Source organism: Typopeltis vanoorti, chromosome 3 (genome assembly GCF_054136105.1).
Source record: "Typopeltis vanoorti isolate ZY-2024b chromosome 3, IOZ_Tvanoo_1.0, whole genome shotgun sequence".
Classification (NCBI taxonomy): domain Eukaryota; kingdom Metazoa; phylum Arthropoda; class Arachnida; order Uropygi; family Thelyphonidae; genus Typopeltis; species Typopeltis vanoorti.
Genome location: NC_143551.1, coordinates 48,205,107 through 48,226,876, shown reverse-complemented (window position 1 = coordinate 48,226,876; position 21,770 = coordinate 48,205,107). Strand labels below are relative to the sequence as shown.

Here is a 21,770-nt window from a genome sequence, read left to right as displayed (position 1 = left end):
AAGAAATCAGAGGTACTTAGTATATTACAAAATTTAAATCCAAACACTGCTGTAGGTTTAGATGGAATATCAGCTTGGGTGTTGCATGAATGTGCAAAGGAATTGTCAACGCCTCTTACTTCGTTATTATTATTATTATTATTATTATTCAGGTCTCCATGGAATCAAAAAGACTCATCGTGGGAAGTCCTTCCTAAGAAACACAAAGTCTATCAAGACTCATCGAGGGGAGGTCCGCCCTTAAGAAACACAAAGTCTACCACTCCTTAAACTCATTGACCGTTCTCACTCTCACCACTCCATCAGGCAGGCATTCCATGGTTCAACCACCCTCCATGCAAAGAAACCACCACTCCTCACCCTCTTGCTCACGGTTTCCTTTTGTAACTTCCAGGGATGGCCTCTTGTCATCACTCCTTCCTTCTGTTCAACCAAGCGAAAGAACTCCCCAGTGTCAACCCTGTAACCACCTTTCAACAGTTTAAAATCTCAATCATATCACCTCTCTTTTTTCTATCCACCAAACTCTGCAGTCCACATTCTCTCAGCCGATCCTCATAACTAACATTGTACAGTCCTGAAACCATCTTTGTTATCTGCCTTTGTACCCTTTCCACAGTTAATTTATCCCCTTCAAATCCTGGGGACCAAATCTGAGAACAATAGTCTAAGTGTGGTCTGATCAGAGTCTTATACAACGGAATGATAACCCTTTTATCTCTGCAGATCAGTGTTCTTCTCATTATTGCAGCAATCCTCTGTGTTACCTTCATCACCTTCACAATATATCCCCTAAATTTCAGATTTCTATCAATAATCAACCCCAGATCTCTTGGATACTAAACTGGATAGGATGGATATGGATAGGAGAATGGCTCAGGGAGAGATACCAGAAGGTGGTGTATGGAGGAGCAGAGTGAGGCAGGAGACCAGTGGTGTGCCTCAGGGCTCTGTGCTTGGGCCATTGTTGTTTAATTTATACATAAATGATATAGGAAATGGCTTAAAGGGAGATAGTCAGTTGTTTGCTGATGATGCAAAGTTGGGTAGCATAATAAAAAATCAAGCTGATGTTGAGAATTTGCAGGATGATTTAAATAAGCTGGCAAAATGGGCAAAAGGTAATGGATGTCAGTTCAATTTTTGAAAAGTGTAAAGTTTTGCATTTTGGGAACAAAAGATTACCAGCTGTGTACTACATTGATGGAATGGTACTCCAAGAGATTGATGAGGTTAGGGACCAAGGGGATGTTGGTGGATAGGGAGATGAATTTCAGGGGACACATTGCTAAGGTGTCCAAGATTGCACATAGGATTACTTGGTTATTGAGGAACACACTAACATCTAGAGATAAAGAGGTTATTATTCCCCTTTATAAAGCGTTGATACTTCCACATTTGGATTATTGTGCTCAGGTCTGGTCACCTGGATTCCTTGGAGATGAGGAGGTTGTGGAGAGGGTTCAGAGGAGAGTGACTAAGTTGGTGAGTGATGTAAACAATGCTCCCTACATTGATAGGTTGAGAGCTTGTGGATTGCAGAGGTTGGTTGATAGGTGGAGAAGTGAGAATATTATAGACATTTAAATTACTAAAAGGTTTTTATATTTATAAGATTGATGCAGGGGAAATGTTTCAGCTGTGTGATAGTGATAGAAAAACAAGAGGTCATCCCTGGAAATTAAGGAAAAGTGTGGTTAACAAGGGTATGAGAATGAGGTTTTTCGCCTGGAGGGTGGCGATGAGTGGAATGAATTGTCTGACTCAGTTGTGAGTTCTTCGTCTGTAAATGAATTCAAGAAGAGATACGATAGATATTGTTTTGATAGTTTGGGTCTCCCACGATGAGTCTGCTGACTCCATGGAGATACCTGTAATAATAATAATAATAATAATAAAATATTGTTTTGCAGAAACCTGCAAATCAATTACAGTTATTATTTAAATGAAAACATATTTCTAAATAATACAAATATTATTACTGTTATCTATGCATACCCATGGAGACTCATCATGAGAGACCCTAACTAACCATTTCACACAATGCCTCTCATATCTTTCCTTCAACTAATTCACTGATAATTCACAACTATTTTTGGTGACCCATTCCACTCATGTACCACTTCCTAAGCACTCTAACTAAACTTTCAGGGATGACCATCACTCCCCCTCCTTAGCCACTCCTCTCCTGTCATATACTGAAAAATTTCATCTGCATTTGTCTTGTAAAAATTCTTTAGTAAATTATGTGTATCCATTATATTCTCTCGTTTGCATCTATCAATCAAATTTTATAACCTACAAACTTTCAGTCTCTCTTTATAGAAAAAGCATTCCAAAGACCTGTCAGCATTTTAGTCACTCACCACAAGATCCTATCTGCCATTTCCTTATACAACCAAGAAATTTGACCATACTAAGACCTTAAAAGAGGGGTAATAACCTTAATCTCTACTTATCAGTATGTTTGTGTGTTTTTCAATATTTAGCCTTTGTGCTATTTTGCTCACTTCTATATTCATATATGGACACAATAACACAAAATGCATTTATAACGTCATCAATTGTAGTATAGTCTTACAAATAAAATACATGATGTAATCTTTTTAGCTCAAAAGTTCATCACTTCATACTTTGCACACTAAATTGGTAACCATTATGAATTGTTCACAATGTTAATATGCTGAAATCATCCTGCAAGATCTCTACATTCCTTTATTAACCACTACTTTCCCCAGTTTAGCATTATCAGCAAACTAGATAACTTCCCCCCCCCCTTTAAAAAAAAAAAAAAAACATCTCAAATATCATTAAATTTACAAAGTAGTATACTTACATTCTCTTTCAGGTTGTGTGAAATTATAAATATATATATCGGTAGCATCTATTCCTGTAAGAATTTCATTCCACTTAATAGTACGTATATGGCACAAGTTGTAGTTATTGAAAAATCCAACACTTCCAGCAAGAATATCTGCAGTAAGAATATACAATTAATATACAGTTAATAAGTTAATATGCATTCATTAAGAAAGTTAACATACAGTTTCTACAAAATCACTATATATATATATTATATAACAGTATATGATGCTATTATATAATTTTATACTGTCACAATACTGATTACTATAAATATGCCTGTCAATCTCAAATCCACTAGTAGCACTGAAAGCACATTTTTTACATTTATGGCATGATTTTTTGCAACAATTTCTTCTATACTATACATATGTAAATATTTAAGATATATCATTTTCATTTGATCCACTTTTGACTTGATAAACTTCCATGGAAAAAAAAAAAAAATGAAGAAGAAGAAGAAAAAGACACAAGGTGTTAAATCAAGAGAGCTGCTGTATGGTCAATACAATGATGTGAAGCACCTCCAATGCACAACTGGAAGACAATGTGTGTTTGTTGTAAAAGATCTGGGTTTGATTCTCATCATGATAAGAGGAATCTTGATTTGGACTTTTTTAAGTGAAGGTCAGTTAGCTAAAGTCATTCAATGGTAGCAGGGTCTTTTCTCTTGAAAACTTTGGTTTTTCATCCAACATGCCAACAAATCAACCAGGGTACATACACAATTTACAGATGAAAAATATTATTACTGTATGTGACAGATGGTATTATGTGTAGATGATGGACAGTGAAGTAGTGTATAGATAGTGGCACTCTGTGTAGATGGTGAGTTGTGTGAAGCAGAGTGTCCTTTAAAGATGGACTTGGACTCCTTGGAAGTGTCACGTAATAATAATACTAATGAGTCGATGCATAGATCATGCAGGAGGAATCATGTGGAGTTTGTGGATGTGTGGAGTGAGTTTGATGGATGAAAGGACTTATACAGGAAGAATGGTTTGTATTTGAATGGATTTGGTGTTCAGACTCTGGAAAAAGTGTTGTTGAATAAAGTGAAAGTAGATGTGCAAAATCAGGGAAACCAGGGCTTTTTTTTGGCGGGGGGAGGTGAATATACAAATGCCAGTAAGTCAGTTGAGTGTAAGAATATGCATAAAATACATAAGTCAGTACTATAAGTAACAAACCAGAATGGGATAATTAGTATAAAGCATAAGAACAGTAGTGGGCATAAGGGATTTTTACACTTTATGTACACTATTGCCAGGAGAATTTAGAAAAGGGAAGTTTTTGGCATTGATTAGTTCATCCTGGCTAAAGGTTAGACATTAGTGAGACATGCCTGACAGAAGACAATATAGTTAGTGGGATAGAATGTGAATGTGTATAGTGTTTTCAGGGAGGATAGAGAGAAAAGAAAGAGGGAAGGAGTATTATTGATCATAGCCGATGAACTGCAAACAAAGAAAGTAGGAGGTCACTGCAGGCCAGAGAAAATAGTACATTTGAGGCCATCTAGTGTGAGATAGTTGCAAACAGAACAAATATACAGTTTGCTGCTTCTGTAGATCAGGTGCTGTAAAGGATGATGGGGATAGTATGCTTCAGGAGATGAGTTCAATGAGTGGAGGGTGGGTAATTATTATGGGGGACTTCGACTATGGGAACATAGATTGAAAGGAGGAAACAACACAAGGGAGGAAGGAAATGGAATTTATACAATTGCTAAGGAATTACCTGAGGCAGCATGTGATGGAATGTACTAGGGATTTGAGAGTGTTAGATCTGGTAACTGCATCAGAGAATTTGTCTACAACCAATATGGCTATATTGTGATTAACTGGTGAGCGTGATCATATGGCCTTGACCTAGTAGGTGGCTAAATGTGTGGAATATTCAGTTAAGAGGGATATATGTGGAATTACAAGACTGTTAGGAGTACTGCTTAGGAGATTGCTTGGATCAGTGCCATGGCATGTGAAATTGCAAGGGCTGGATGTTGACAGTGCATGAGAAGTGGTAAAGGGGTGTTTGAGATAAGTAACAGCAGACTGCATACCTAGAGTTGGGAGAATAAATCAAATGGGGGTTAAAGATACAAATATCATCGTTAAGCAGGATCTAAAAAAAAAATAAATTGTGGAGGGAATTCAAGGAGAAAGGTGATCAGCAGGCACATATGCAGTACAAAGCAAATGCCAGAAGGGTAACCAGTGTGGTAAAAAAGGCAAAAGCAGAGTATGAAAGGAAATTAGCAGCACAGGCCAAAGATAATCGCAAAGAGTTCTTTCTGTGTGTTGCAAGTAAAAGGAAATGCTTATAGCCGAATGATTTTAATGAATGCTGATGGGAAGGAGGTAACTGAATCAGGCAAAATAGTAGAATTATTAAGTGAACACTTTACAAAAGTGTATCATTCAGGTAGAGATATTATAGTAATGAGAGAGGCAAAGGCTTAAATGGGAACTGAGGTAAATGAAATGGAGGTGCATAGCATATTACAGAACCTTAATGTGAATATAGTTGTGGGATTGGATAGTCTACCAGCTCGAGTTTTATGTGAATTGTCAGTGCCCTTGGGAATTGTCAGTGCCATTGACCACATTGTTTAATCTGTCTCAGCTGTGGGTTAGTCCTGAGGGAGTGGAAAGAGGAACAAATAGTTCTATTGCATAAATGATGCTCGAAGACTGATGTAGCAAATTACCAACTAATCAGCATATCAAGAGTTGTAGAGAACACATTTGATTTGTTCATTAACAATATAAGAAAGGATCTGGGAGGAACTATTCAGTTGTTTGCTGGTAGAGCAATAGTTAATACAGATCATGTTTTAAATGTATTAACTATATGATATTAACTGTATTAACTATAGGAGAATGGATAGACTGGCAGTCTGGTCAAAAGAGAATGCATATCAGTTGAATGTGGCAAAGTGTAAAGTTATGCATTTTGTGGTGAAAGATTACCAGCTGTGTACCACATTGATGGAACTGTACTCCAGAAAATTGAATAAGCCAGGGATTTTAGTGGACAGAGAGTTATAGTTTAGAGGGCATATAGTCAAAGCTAAAGCAGCTCATCAGATTACTTTAGCTTTTACTATATGCCAGCTCTACTGAAGAATACCCTGACGAATAGAGACACTGTTACTATGCCTCTTTACAGAGTCTTGGTAAGATCCCATCTTGACTACCAGGTGACCAGATCTGCACATGGATCTAGTCACCTGGATTTCTTGGGGATGAGGGGTAGGTGGAAAGATCCAGAGGTGAGTGACTAAGATGGTCTATGGAATAACCTTATAAGGACAGGTTGATAGGCAGAAATTATTTGTGAGTTACATTGATTGGTTGATAGGCAGAAAAATGGTGCCATGATTGAGACATACAAATTACTGAAGGATTTTTACAAGACTAATACAGAGGAAATTTTTCAGAACAGGTCTGGTGAAAGAACTAGGGGTCATCCTTGGAAACTGAGCAAGAGTGTAGTTAGCAGGGATGTGAGGACTAGATTTTTTGCTTGGAGTGTGGTGAATGAGTGGAATAGGTTGCTAGGGTCTGTTGTGGGTACCATGACTGTGAATAAGTTGAAAGCAAAGTATGATAGATAACTCGCAAATGTTGGATAGTGCTTGGCATAAAGAATCAAAGAACTCCATAGAGTTACTCATATAATAATAATGATAATAGTTATATGGGATAACCTGTATGGAGATAATAGTTAACCCCAAACAGGTTCTGCATAACAACAGAAAACCCTCATACTGAAATATAATATTATTAAGAAGGCAATATGATAAAGCTGTATGTCTAGAAACTGATGAGGCACATACAGATAAAAAGGCTTTATAACTGTTGCTTCAGGAAAGAAAAAGAATAATAAACTTTGGATGTTTTCATGTTAAGCCAAATATTAATTTTAGGAGAATTTATTTGTTTCTGGTAGGTTTTCAATATTCCAGATGCAGTAGTTACTATGGCTGGTAAGTATGGAAAGCTTATTTTTAAGGGTAACAGTTTATTTTTCTCTCACTCCAATTATCAGAAAAAGCAAAATGTTATGCTCTGTGTTCAAAAAAAGTTGATTCAATTTACCACACACATACAGCAGTCACTCACCTTATCAATGATGAAACATATTTAAGTACAGTATATTTTATCTAATAAAATGAAATAATTATTTCTTTTTTGTGAAGAAAAAAAGATAACAAGGGATTGAAATGCAAGATAATCCTATAATAATCAGCTTTGAAATTGATTTTTTTTAATTTTTTTATTTATTTTTATTTATTTTTTGAAATTTGGATATAAAGTATTGTCAAAAGTGAAAAACAAACCTCTAAGAGAAGGAAGTTCTAAATTTTCCATTTTACTGAGTGTGACCATCAAAGCAAATTCTTCATCTCTAACATTCAACTTGAAGAGCATCCGGCCTCGAATAATCATTAATTTTGGAAGCACAATACGCTTTACATGAACATGTGAAATTAGTACATAACCAGTAACCTCCCTAATTTCTTGAAGAAATCCAAGATCCAAATTTTCATCCTGAAAACATGATAAATCCATGTAAATACACAATAAATTCTGTATATAAATTATCTGAGATTATTCTGTCAGATATCATTTTCATTGCTGAAATAAAAAAGGGATTAAAAAAAGCTCTATATCTTACTTATTATAATATTTTTTGTAGTTAGTATCTATTTTACAGGGCAGCAATACATATACGATCATCACAAATAGTATTTAAATCTTTAAAATTATGTAACCCATATCTTTATGGCTCCTATTCAATCTATGATAATATCAAGGTTTTATGAATATCTTAGAGACAAATTAGCTTTAACTTTTTTTTAATTGACATAGTATCTAATTTGTATAATTCTGTGCTACCTGATTTCTTTGTGCCAATGAAGACTCAAACTCATTTATGAGGGTAACAATTTATTTTTCTCTCACTCCAATTATCAGAAAAAGCAAAATGTTATGCTCTGTGTTCAAAAGAGACTTTATGCAGGTTCTCAGGATCAGTAAATTCTGTTTGGTCCACTGTACACAATTAAAGTCTGCATAGTATATAGCTTGCCCACCGTTTGTAGATCTCTGCTTGGTGTTTTGCCAAGAATAGTCGATTCATGCTGAAGGGGAGAAAGAAATGAAGGATGTACGAATTGGCTGCAAACATGCGAAATCACGTGCTTTCTTGTCTGGAGCTGTACTAGTAGTAGCTTGATTTTTGTTGTCGCTTTTTTGCATTATTTTTTTATTATTATTTTGTATGATGGATCCAGTACAGTCAACAAGTTCTGTTGTTAAACGTTTCAGTAGCTCTTGCAAAAGAATATTGAATAATGTGCTGACATTCTGCGAAAAAGAATCATTAAAAGGCAGTCCCTTGTTCCCCTTTCTCAAATCATAAAACGTGCAAGTGCAATTGCGGGCATATCGAGATCGACTTTTAAAAGAATTCATAGGGAATCAAAAGGTGAAGGTAAGCCAAAATTTAAATCTCCTAAAAAAAAGCGCCAGAGAAAGAAAACCATCGAAACCATAGCTTCGAATGATTTTGATGTAGACATTATAAGATGAACTATTCAAGAATTTTACATGGTCGAGAAAAGAGTGCCAACTGTTCCAAAATTGATTCCTGTGCTTAAAGAAAAAATTAATTTTCCTTGGAAAAGAGAAATTTTAAGGAAAATACTTCATGAAATCGGATTTTGTTTTAATGCTACTCAATAGCATTAAAATAAAAATAAAAAGAGGTATAGCATAAAACAAAAATTTAACAAAATTTATTTTTAAGAAAGTTTTCTATAAAATAAAAATAATTATACAGAAAAACAGAAATTTTTTTCAAATGAACTTAGATATTCTAAACTTACAGTTGAGAGTACTGAGACACTTTAATGTCCTAAACCGATTAATTATTTATGACTCTTTTAACAAACCCATGCAAAAAAAAAAAAGGTTGGAAAAAAAATACCATTATCAAATCCTTTTAATCTTCATAGTCATCTGAATCGGTGTCCGAATCGCCATTACTTTCACTTAAACCGATCACCAAAGGTTCGCGTAATTCTTCAATAATTCCATCTCTGTCCCAATACATATTTTCCAATGAGGTGACATGAGAGCAATATTTTCCCGAGTTTTGAACTGTAATACTTTCGATCGCCTGTTCTGAAAGCTTAAAAAGTTTCGACATGTCAATATCCCCAGTTACGTTGCAATGGCGAATGAAACTTTTCACTTCTGCCCAAACATACTCAATAGCTTTAATGCTATTGCTATATGCTATATTAATGCTATTGAGTATGTTTGGGCAGAAGTGAAAAGTTTCATTCACCATTGCAATAACTGGGGATATTGACATGTCGAAACCTTTTAAGCTTTCAGAACAGGCGATTGAAAGTATTACAGTTCAAAACTCGGGAAAATATTGCTCTCATGTCACCTCATTGGAAAATATGTATTGGGACAGAGATGGAATTATTGAAGAATTACGCGAACCTTTGGTGATCGGTTTAAGTGAAAGTAATGGCGATTCGGACACCGATTCAGATGACTATGAAGATTAAAAGGATTTGATAATGGTATTTTTTTTCCAACCTTTTTTTTTTGCATGGGTTTGTTAAAAGAGTCATAAATAATTAATCGGTTTAGGACATTAAAGTGTCTCAGTACTCTCAACTGTAAGTTTAGAATATCTAAGTTCATTTGAAAAAAATTTCTGTTTTTCTGTATAATTATTTTTATTTTATAGAAAACTTTCTTAAAAATAAATTTTGTTAAATTTTTGTTTTATGCTATACCTCTTTTTATTTTTGTTAATACTCTATGTACATTTTTCCAACTGTTATACAAACAAAATAGTTACACTTTAGAAACTACAATGTTTGTAAAAGAAAAGCTAAATTTTCCGACCTGTAATGATAAACAAACTCATCCCAGAAGACGGATTGATTACCCTATTATCAGAATGGATTCTCCTTTTGGGGACATGTGCAGAAGTGTCGAAGGGTCTCTATCTGTGGGCGAACTATATCCTATATAATAAATATCTTAATTTGAATGTATGTCTTTAAAACTCTTAGGATCTCAAAATGTCAAAATGGAAAATCCAATGTTGCAGTCCATAATTAGTGATACTAGTACAACAGATTTACATTTTTTTTTCATAAATAAAAGTAAATTCAAAAGACATGGAATGAAGTATCAAAAATTCTCATAAATAGCAAGCAATAGTACATTCCCAATTCCAATTAATTTTTTTTTTAATTTAATATAATGTTATGTCATTTCATTATTTAATTAAATTTTATTATTTTTTTTTTCAAAATTTTTTATTATTTTTATTTTATTTCAAATCACTTAATTTTAAATTTGGATCATAATTGTAATCTTGTTTTATTATAATCACTGACTAAGTGGCAACTGGCACATGGCTCAGCTCTGTAAATAGGATTAGCATTCTTTGTTCTAGCTTAACCCTGTGATTATGCCAGTGTGCACTGATGATGACCAGTTAGCTTCTGGTCAAAATATTTGCAATAATAAAATTATTATATATTCTTGTGAATACATGTGTCTAATAATACTTAATCATGCATTAATTAGTAGGGGAGACAGTCAAATATGTGTAGTGGAGTGGGACAGAGGACCCTCCTGCGATGAGTCCTTAGACTACTTGGAAGCATACATAATAATAATAATAATAATAATAATAATAATAATAATAATAATAATAAATGTTTATTATGCCACAAGTATACTTTGAAATTGTTAAAATGAAACACATTTCTAACAGCAGTAATTGTGAATTAAGAAATGTAGTTCATTGCATGTATCAAAGAAATAGGAAGCATCTCTTTTAATCTTGAATAGAACAGGCTTCATTAATCTCCATCTGGTAAAGATTAGCATTCTAAATTCTTTGGAATATCTTTTGTATTCTGAAAAACCATTTCTAAAGCCAAGAGAAATTCAATATGTCAGCATAATGGTGGGTTTTGGGAGAGGTCTTCCTACAATTGGGTCCTTGGAGGTGTCACATTATAATAATAAATAACCTCAAATTAGAAATAATAATGAAATTTGTGGAAATAAAACAGAACTTTTATTTCCACAAAATGATCAGTCAAAACTAGAGATTTATCTTAAAAGTTTACCATTTAGACAATTTGATGCATTATCACACTTATACAGTGTATCCAACAATCACAAAACTGAGAACATTTATTTCTGCAATTAATATGTTATTAAGAGTTTTCAAAGATATATTGAAATTTGTCTCAAAAAAAAGACAGGTTGAAATACTAGCATCAAGTAAAGACTATTTTTATAGTTATTTTTTATACTCTATTCAGAGTAACTCAGATAAACTCTATTAAGATTAGAAACCTGCAAATTGTAAAGTGGAATATTTTCATGGAAAATAGAGAGTTTAAACAGTCTGTGATATATGTTATAAGGTGGATAATTATGGGAAGCTCCATAATCAACTAGCATCAGTACACTGGGGAGATTAAGAAAATGAACTGTGCAGAAAAGATTTTGACAGTGCATGGGAATTCATAAGGCAGTATCTGACAAGCAATGTATAACTGCCCCAAAAGTTAAGTGAGTGAACAGAATAGGAGTGAAATGGATGAAAAGTGAAATCAAGCAAGCTGTGCTCAAAAAGCAAATGTTATGGAGGAAGTATGAGACAGTTGGTGGCAATCAGATCCATGAGGAGTATAAAGTGCAGGCTAGGAAGGTAACAAATGTGGTAAAAGAACGAAAAGTGCAGTATGAGAGGAGATTGGCTGGTCAGGCCAAAGGTAATTCCATAGAATTGTTCTGCTATATGGTAAGCAAGCGGAAGATAATTGTGCCATGTTGATACTGGCAGACAGTCATGGTAGCAGAGTGAGAGCAAAGGATATAGTAGAATTATTGAAGGAGGGGGGGGGACTTTATCAGTGTATATCATACTGGTATAAATGATGCTGTGCAATATGCAGAAGGGGAGACAAGTATTAAGAGAACTGGAAGTGAAGGAATCAAAGGTGTATCTGGTGTTGATGGCTTTAGATGTTAATAAGGCTGTGGAAATGGATGAAATATCACCATGTAATTTTAAGGAATGTGCACAACAGTTGCTATGCACTTGACCTGGTTATTTAATGAAAGTCCTGCAGTGGGATATTCCTAAGGAGTGGAAAGAGGGCAAAAATAGTACTACTCCACAAGCACAGTTCTAGGACAGAAGTTTCCAATTAAAGATCAGTCTGTAAAACTGCAGTTGTAGTCAAGGTGTTGGAGGAATTGGTTAGGAATAGAATACAAGAATGGGTTGATGGACATAGTATTCTTCATGATAGTCAGCATGGATTCATAAAGGGTAGGTCTTGTTTTAGCATTTTACTTGAATTTTATGATAAAGTAATGAGCATGTTAGATAAGGGAGATCCATATACAATGATATTCTCAGAATTTGCAAAAGCATTTGATAGTTTACTGCATGATAAGCTGGTGTACAAGCTGCAGAGGATGGGATGGACAGTATATTGGTTACATTTGGTGACTGGCTCTCTGAACAATATTAGCAAGTTGTGTATTATTATTATTATTATTATTATTACCACGGGCTACTCCAGGAGTCCTTAGACTCATCGAGGGAGGCCCTAAACATCATGTTCACGCAGCTGTTCAACATTCTCACAGTATCTATCATACCTTGCCTTGAACTCGCTCACTGTCATAGCACCCACAACAGACTCTGGCAGCTTATTCCACTCATTTACCACTCTAAAAGTAAAGAACCCAGCTCTAACACCCCTGCTAACCACGCTCTTGCCCAGCTTCCATGGGTGTCCCCTAGTTCTCCCACCACCACCAGTCCTGATCTCAAAAATATCATCTGAATTAATCCTATAGAATCCTTTTAGCAATTTGAATGTCTCAATCATGTCTCCCCTTTTCTGCCTATCAACTAGTTTCTGCAACCCACAAATCTTCAACCTGTTCTCATATGGTTCATTCCATAGACCTGCTATCATCTTAGTCACTCGCCTCTGGATCCTCTCAACCTCCTCCCCATCAAGAAGGAACCGAGGTGACCAAATCTGAGCACAGTAGTCGAGATGAGGTCTTATCAGGGCTCGGTACAGAGGTACAATAACTTGTTTTTCTCTGCTCGTCAAGGTATTTTTCAACAACCAAGTGAGTTGATGAGCTGATTTAGCTACTTTCGCAATGTGCCCCCTAAACTTCATCTCCCTATCCACCAACACTCCCAATTCCCTGGCCTCATCAATCTCTTGGAGTACAGTTCCACCAATGTGGTATACTGCTGCTAATCTTTTCACTCCGAAATGCATAACCTTACATTTTGTCACATTAAATTGACATCCATTCTCCTTAGTCCAGAACTCCAATCTATCTAAGTCATCTTGCAAGACTTTGACATCTTCTGCATTCACTATCGCCCTACCCAACTTTGCATCATCAGCGAACAAATGAACTGTCCCACTTAGACCCTTCCCTATATCGTTAATGAACAGATTAAACAGCAGTGGTCCAAGAACAGAACCCTGTGGCACACCACTAGTCACAGGCCGTTTTTTGGACTCTACTCCTGAATAAACTACTCTTTGATATCTCTCCATCAACCACCCAGCTATCCATCTCACCAACCCTATATCCATTCCCATATGTTGTAGTTTACGGATTAGAATTCCATGTGGTATCCTGTCAAACGCCTTTGCCAGGTCCAGCAGTATCACTGTAAACCCATTTCCCTTATCCAGTTCAGCCGTCACCTTGTTATAAAACTTGAGCAAGTTACTGAGGCATGATCTACCCTTCACAAAGCCATGCTGTCCTCTGTACAGTATCTCATTTTCATCAATCCATTCCTGTATTTTTCCCTTGACTACTTTCTCCAAGACCTTGACAACGACTCCTGATATGCTGATCGGTCGGTAATTTGCAACCATAGTCTTGGATCCTCCTTTATGCAGTGAAACTATTTTCCCCTCTTTCCATGCCTTTGGGACTAAGCCAGACCTGAGACTCAGATTAAACAACATGGTCAAGGGCACTGATAATTCATTAGCCGCTTCATGCAAGACCCGTGCCGGTATACCATCCAATCCCACAGATGTATTCACATTAAGGTTCTGTAACAGACTATTCACCTCCACTTCATTCATCACAATTCCCATATAAACTAATGGTTCCTTCATTTTTTCAACGTCACCACCTGGATGATATACTTTTGCAAAGTGCGCGCTCAGTAACTCCACTATATCGACTGGTTCAGTGAACTCTTTACCATCGTCATTCCTTAAAATCATTTTGCCATGTACAGTTTTTTTCTTGATTGCAGCATATTGAAAGAACTGTTTGGGATTCTCTTTTGCTTGCATAGCTAGTTTCCTTTCATAATCGGCTTTTGCTGTTTTTACCACACTCGTTACCCTTCTGGCCTGTACTTTATACCGTTCGTGTGCCTGCAGGTCACCCCTTTCTTTAAATTCCCTCCATAGTTGTTTATTTTTTTGCAGCTCAAGCTTAATGGTGTTATTCATCCATTTAACCCCTCCTTGTTTCACTATTCGGACCTTAGGTATACAATCAGCCATAACCTCCTGTAAATGCTCTTTGATCACTTCCCATGCTCTATCGACGTCCAGCCCTTGCAGTTGTACATGCCATGGCACTGATCCAAGCAATCTCCTAAGCTTGTCATACTTGCCAGCACGGTAATTCCACATATACTCTGTCTTAATCACAAATTTCACACCTTTAGCCACCTCCCAGGTGGCTAAAGACCTTATGATCACTCTCACCAATAGGTGGCAACATGGTCATATTCATTACAGTCAAATTCTCAGATACTATTACCAGGTCAAGCACTCTCACACCCCTAGTATTTTCAATTACATGCTGTTTCAGATAGTTATCCCTTAATAATTGAATAAAATCCATTTCCTTCCTCACATGTGTCCTCTCCTCCTTCCAATCAATGTTACCATAGTTGAAATCCCCCATAATAATTACCCTCCTTCCACTCATTTCATCAATTTGTTTATGCATACCATCTCCACCATCTATTCCATCACCTGGTCTATAGCAGCACCCAACTGTATATTTTATTCTGCCAGTATCAATCTCACACCAAATAGCCTCAAATGAGCTCCTTTCACTATCCTGCAATACTTCAATTCTCCTTGGCTGCAGTTCATCAGCTATCATCAATAACACCCCTCCCCCAATTTTATTCTCTCTGTCCCTCCTAAACATACTATAACCTACACATTCTATCCCACTAACTATATCATCTTCCGTCAGCCATGTTTCACTAATGCCAATAACCTGTGGCCAGGAAGAGCCAATCAAGGCCAAAAATTCTTCCTTCTTGTTCCTAATACTCCTGGCATTAGTATACATGAATTGCAGTGTTCCCTTTGTCCCACCCCTATCTTGATGCGTTATTCTAAATATCCCATTCCCATTTTTTGTCCTTATTGCTGGCTCAGGTACATTATACACATTTTCACACTCAACCGTACCACTGATGTCTGGACATCCACCTCCCCCCCTCCTTGGTAGTTCTAGTTTCCCTGGTTCTGCACATCCATTTTCACTTCATTCAGCAACACTTTTTCCATTGAGCAGTGTCTCAAAAAAGAAGGATAGCCAGTGATGTACCCTATATTTCTATTCTTGGGCCCTACTGTTTAACTTTTTTTTAAACATATCTTTAAATGTTTGCTGATGATGATGCAAAGTTAGACAGAATTATCATGATGTTCTCTACAGGAAAATTCAAAGAGAAGTGCAATGTGTTGCATTTTGGAGTGCAGAAATATAGGAGTAAGTACTATATTGATGGCGCTGGACACCAGAAGTGGATGAGATTCTAGATTTGGAAGTGACAGTTGACTTAAGTTTAGAAAGCTATTTCAAGTGTTGAAAAGATTGCACATCACATTGCCACTATGATAAGAAGTACATTAACATATAAGGATAAGAAGGTGGTTGTGTCACTATATAATGCACTAATCAGACCACACTTGGACTATTGCACACAGATTTGGTCACCTGGTTTTTATTGTGATGTGGAAACATTGGAGAGGATCCAGAGACAAGTGACTAAGTAAATATCAGGACTCTGGAATGTTAGCCATGGGGAGAGGTTAAAAGAAATGTGGATTGTGGAGTTTGATGGATAGGAGGAGAATAGGTAATATGATAGAGACGTTTAAGTTAATGAGGGGATTTTATCAGATTAATCCAGATGGGATTATAAAAGGAGTAGAGAGGGGGAAAGAACCAGAAGCCATCCCATTAAGTTATGTAAGAGTGTGGTGAAGAGGGATGTCAGGAGAAGAATGTTTACATGGAGAATTATAGTGAAATGGCATTACCAGAACATGTTGTTAATGCAGGTAGTGTTAAGGATTTTAAGATTCAGTATGATAAATATGTTGTCATTTGAATGAACCTCACACAATGAATCTGCCGACTCCTTAAGTTGAAATTAAGGTGTAATAATAATAATAATAATGTTAGAAGAAAAAAAAAAAAAAGGTATTTTCCTCCCTTATAGAGTTAGTATAGTCATGTTGATGTTTAATGGGGCAAATCACAAACATTTTTAATAAAGCAATTAGAAAAATAGAAGGCCAGAAAACACCTAACAGCTAGCAAAGGAACAAAAGGCTTGACTGTCATTTGAGAAGAGCGCATGTTTTTCTACCTTTTCAAAGTCTGATTTGGATTTGTTAATAATTTTTAAGATGCCATGAATCACAATGCAGGTGCACAAAGCTGGGATTTCTGATACAGCTGTTTATGGTGTGCTGAATATTTTTATCTGAGCTACTTTGACACACTTGTGGGAGAACCAAGGTTTGGATCAGGAGAGCAGAAACAGCAATTGAATCATAAAAAAGAGATGCAGAACTTGATCACAGCACTTGGTACTACCTGTACTTCCAAAGAATATGAGGCAGAAATGAGCTGAGTGGAGATCAATCTGTAGGTCAGAGTTACCAAGGAGGAACTAATATCCACAATATATCTAGAGGAAAAGCTAGCGAAGAAAACATTAAAAGTTGGAAGAAGGATTAGAAACATCCAACATTTTAGCTGAAGGTGAACAATTTGTGTAAGGTCATTACTGACAGAAAATGATTTGGTTTCCCTTCCAGTTTGATCCCTGAAATTAGAGAAGGGAAGATAGTTTGATTTATGAATATTACAGTCTCCAAGGAAGATATTCTCACCATTTGGTTAATTAGACTAGAAAATCAACCTTCAGGGATAAATAATCAAAGAAGTCAGCATGGTGATCAGAGATTAGTAAAGGCAGAAAACAAAGCATCAAAGCAAAGGAAAGAAAGTCTAGGATATGCTCTGATCACTTAGAGAAGTGGAAGGTTTAGTAATCTCTCTCATGGAATGTTAGATCTGAGAAATGTACATGTTCCACCCTTCTTTTGGAAGATATTGTGAAGAATGTATAGTCAGTTAGAGAGAAGCTGGCCAAGGTTTAGGATAATGGCTTAGTGCAATAATTATAGTAACTCACTGATAAGTTGTTACTTGAAGCACAATCATGAATATGCTGCATGTGCAAAAAATGTAATGTGCTGAAACAGCAGATTTATTTTACTAACTGTGAATGGTTAAATATGAAAGAAGTAATTCCTGTTTTATTCTAATTATGTTAATTATAATAAATATGCTATAGTATATTTATTATACTTAAATTAATTCCAAAGTTTTAAGAGATTTTCAAAACATGGGATCATATTCAAAATTAAAGCAACTTAACACATTAAGACATTCTTAACACATTCTTGCTGAAATGCTTAATAAAATAAACAATTATTATAAGAGGTAACAATGGCTGTTGCAAGATACTTACCTGTAACCAAGTTAATTCCAAATTTCCATCTACATATGTACAATTTGTATACCTATCCCTGAGATTTTGATAGTGATGCTCTCTGTTAGAGGGAACGGACATTCGGCCATTTGTTCCAATGCATACTAAAAATTTAAAATGTCATTATTTTAAAAAAATTGGACTTTAAAAGCAAGAAACTTTATCCATACAATATTATATCAATGCAAAAGTTATATCAATGCAAATCAAAAATGTTATTTAACTTATTTTTTCAAAAAACTAATCTAGAGAAAATGGATTTTTTTGCTAGAAACAATACATTAAAGTAAGGTATATAAGTATTAAAAATAAATAATCTAAAATACTGCATGGAATACTCATTTATTTGCATGAACATTTACACTGTGGTTCACTTGCTACCACAGTTACTCTAAAAAAAAAAAAAAAAGAAAGAAAGAAACAATAATATATTCAAAAACACTATGTGTATATATAAAATCTGTAAATTACTAATACACTAGTAGTTAGCTGATGTCATTAACTAAATTACTAATATGTCAGAATTTATACAATCAGAACTAAAGATTCTCATCATTCTATTTAAACCACAAAGTATGTTGTCAGTGATTATCCAGAGACATTCAAATAAAAGATTTTTTGCTAGAAACCATACATTAAAGTATATAAGTATTAAAAATAAATAATCTAAAAATACTGCATGGATTTATTATTATTATTATTCATGGAGACCTGAATAATAATAATAATAATAATGATGATGATGATGATGATAATCCCTCTCCCCAACTTACTCATAAAGCTTTGGAAATTGTATTCCCTCAATCTGTCTTCATATCCACTTTATTCAATCTTCTCTGGACTCGAATATATTCTCATCTCCATCAAAATCAGGTGGCCAAATCTGTGCACAATACACCACATGACATCTAATCAAAGCCTTATTCAATGGAACCATATCTTTTTTTCTGCATGTCAAGGTTATCTACATAATTTTCCATAATCTGTTTTAATAAAGGAGGTGATCAAACTCAAGCATCAAACTATAGGCCTATCTGTGTGTCAGGTGTTGTGGTTAAGTTGTTGGAGAAACTTGTGAGAACTAGGATCCAGAGTTGGGTTGATAACAATGGTATTATGAGAGCCTGTGTAGCTCAGTAGAAGTGGCGTTTGCACTCTACAGCGCTTGACCGCATGAAGAAAGGATTTGGTGGTTCAAATTTGTCGCCGACTAGAGGAAATTTTGGATTTGAAGAGCTCCTGATTCAGATAAGTTTTACTAGGAATAATTAAGTATATACGTGTAATTGTTCGAGTAAGAGTGGCTGTAAACGTTGTACGCTACCGGTATTATTAGTGTGGGGGATTTTTCTTGCCTAAACTAAATTACGAAATCGTTATTATTAGACCTAGTAACCTGCAGAGAGGAAAAAAATGGCAGCGGCATTGTCATTCCATGATTTTAATTTAGATTTCAGTCGTTTCGTTAAGTGTGAGGTCTGTTATCTGTATTCCTTCGATTACATAAATGATTTGTGGATGTTTAGTGTGGATGGAAGAAGGGTGTGTGCAAAGTGTGACCTGAACGAGGAACTGATGAATGCAAATATGAAATTGATGACAGAAAGTGTTAGTACCAATTGTGTCACGAGTGCACGTTTTAAAGAGAAGGATGGTGAGAAAGAGAGGCGAAAAAATGTTAAAAAATCAGGAAAAAAAAGAAAAAGAGCGATTTGAAAACCGTAACGGATGTTAAAAGGGACGCAAGTGAGGCGGAAAGAAACGAAATTGAGAGAACGAATGAAAGTAGAAATGGCGTGATGCAGAAATCGCAAGTGAAAAAAATAAAAAGAATAAATGATAACGAAAAAAGAATGAATGATGGCGGAAGTTGGACGCATGTTGGACTGAAAGTACGGAAACAAAGAAAGATAAATGAGAGTGAAAGTGAGAAGAATGATAGTGAAAGTTGGACGTATGTTGGACCAAAAGTACGGAAACAAAGAAGGATGAATGAGAGGGAAAGTGAGAAGAGGGGGTCAAGAGTTAGAAAGTTAGAAAGATTTAATGATAGAGAGAATGTGTCATGAGATTCGGTAGGTGAATTGGATTGGATGAGGCAAGAAATGAAATGGGATGCGGAATAAAATTAAGAGAATTCAGGTCAAAACTATTAAAATAAATCATGATGGCATGAAAGAGTTAACGAAAGATGAGTGAGTGGCGTTGTATGACGACTCTATTATTAAAGGTGCTAGAGGATAAAAGGCACAAGGTATGTTTTCCAGGCGGCAAAATGAGGAAGTGTGATTGAGGCATTGATATGAGGTGGGAGGAGCGAGCAAAAGGGTTAATTGTATTAATTGGTACAAATGATTTGAGAGAGAACAAAGAGTATGTCAAAATGAATGTCAGGAGACTGCTGGGAAAGATAAAAGAGAATAGTATGACAGGAAGGGTAGTCAGTGTGTTGCCTAGGTATGATTGTGGTGAAATGAGGCGAAGCGCAAGGATTATGAATGACATTCTGGCTGAAATGTGTGAGGAGATGGGAGTACAGTTTGTTAATGTGTGGAATGAGTTTGAGAGATGAAGTGAGCTGTATGGGAGCGATGGACTGCATTTGAGTGGTTATGGTGTGAGTCACTTGGAGAGACTGCTGCTGAAATGTAGAGAAGTGAATAGAGAAAATGAATCAGATCGAGAGGGGAGTGATGTGGAAGAGCAGGAGAACAAGACAGGAGAGATTGAAGAAGTGGAAATGAATGGAGAAGTGAGTGGTATGAGTATAGAAAATGAGAGAATGGGTGTGCAAGAGGAGCAGGGAAACAGGGAGGCTCAGGGTGGATAGGGGTACACAGCGTGAGAAAGGTGGATGCTCCAAGAGGAGGTGAGAGCGTATGTAGGCAGGAAAGAAATGGGATGACCAGGGATCAAGAGGAAACAGATCGAATTGCAGAGGGTTCTAAAATGAAGAAGCAGAAAGGGAAATGGCCCCAGTCCAGCATGGAGAGATCACATCGAGTGAGTGGTATCAGTGGAACTAGCTCTAGATCCAGAAATGAGCTGTTGTGTTTGTATACCAATGCTAGAAGTATAAGAAACAAGGCGGATGAAATGGTTGCACTAATTGTGTCTGTGCACCCAAAGATTGTCGGAATAAGTGAGACATGGTTAGATGAGGACAACATCCTGACAGGAATACAGATGTAAAGGTATGATGTGTTTCTTGAGGATAGAAGGGGTAAAAAGGGAGGCGGAGTGCTATTGATGATAGAGAAAGAGTTATGTCCATACAAGGTAGAGATGCAAGAGAGAAATAGGGCCAGTGGTTTTGAGGCAGTATGGTGTGAGATAGAGGTGAATAGAATCAAATACTTGGTGGGATGCTGTTATAGACCTGGTAATGTGGATGGTGGTGATAGTGAAATGTATAGTCAAATAAGCCAAGCAAATAAGAAAAGGGTGATCATTATGGGTGATTTTCATTATGGCAATATAGACTGGAATGAAGAGATAGCAACTGGAAGTAAAGAAAATGAGTTCCTTGAGTTTTTGAGGGATAACTACCTCAGACAGTATGTAACAGAGGGCACACGGAGATTAAGGGTCTTGGATTTGGTCATCTCATCGGAGGATGTAATTATAAATGAGGTGTCAAATCATCCACCAATTGGTGAAAGTGATCATGAGGTGATTACCTGGGTGGTTGCCAGCAGTGCAAGGACCCCTGTGAAAAAAAGGGTATATGTGGAACTACAAGGGGGGGGGGTGATTATGAAGAGCTCAGGAGACAGCTTTCAGGTGTAGCATGGAATGAGGAGTTAGCTGGAAAAGAGATCAATGCAGCTTGGGGGATTTTCAAAAACTATTTAGTAGATGCAATGTCTAAATGTATACCATGGGTGAGAAGGTTAAATAAGGTAGGTGTGAGATGGATGAATAAAGAGAATTAAGCATGCGATACAGAG

The 21,770-nt window shown here is 36.1% G+C and overlaps 1 protein-coding gene across 3 annotated transcripts in view; it reads right to left on the bottom strand.

Moving 5' to 3' along the window:
- The window catches only part of LOC150108109 (epidermal growth factor receptor-like), a 495,579-nt gene that overhangs the window by 264,600 nt on the left and 209,209 nt on the right, over positions 1-21,770 (bottom strand). For all 3 annotated transcript variants that reach the window (XM_090415594.1, XM_090415593.1, XM_090415595.1), the window contains 3 exons: positions 17,800-17,924; positions 7,208-7,418; positions 2,837-2,974 (listed from right to left, as the gene is read on the bottom strand). In XM_090415594.1, the coding sequence (XP_090271720.1) occupies positions 2,837-2,974; positions 7,208-7,418; positions 17,800-17,924 (474 nt within the window). The remainder of the gene's footprint in view (positions 1-2,836; positions 2,975-7,207; positions 7,419-17,799; positions 17,925-21,770) is intronic.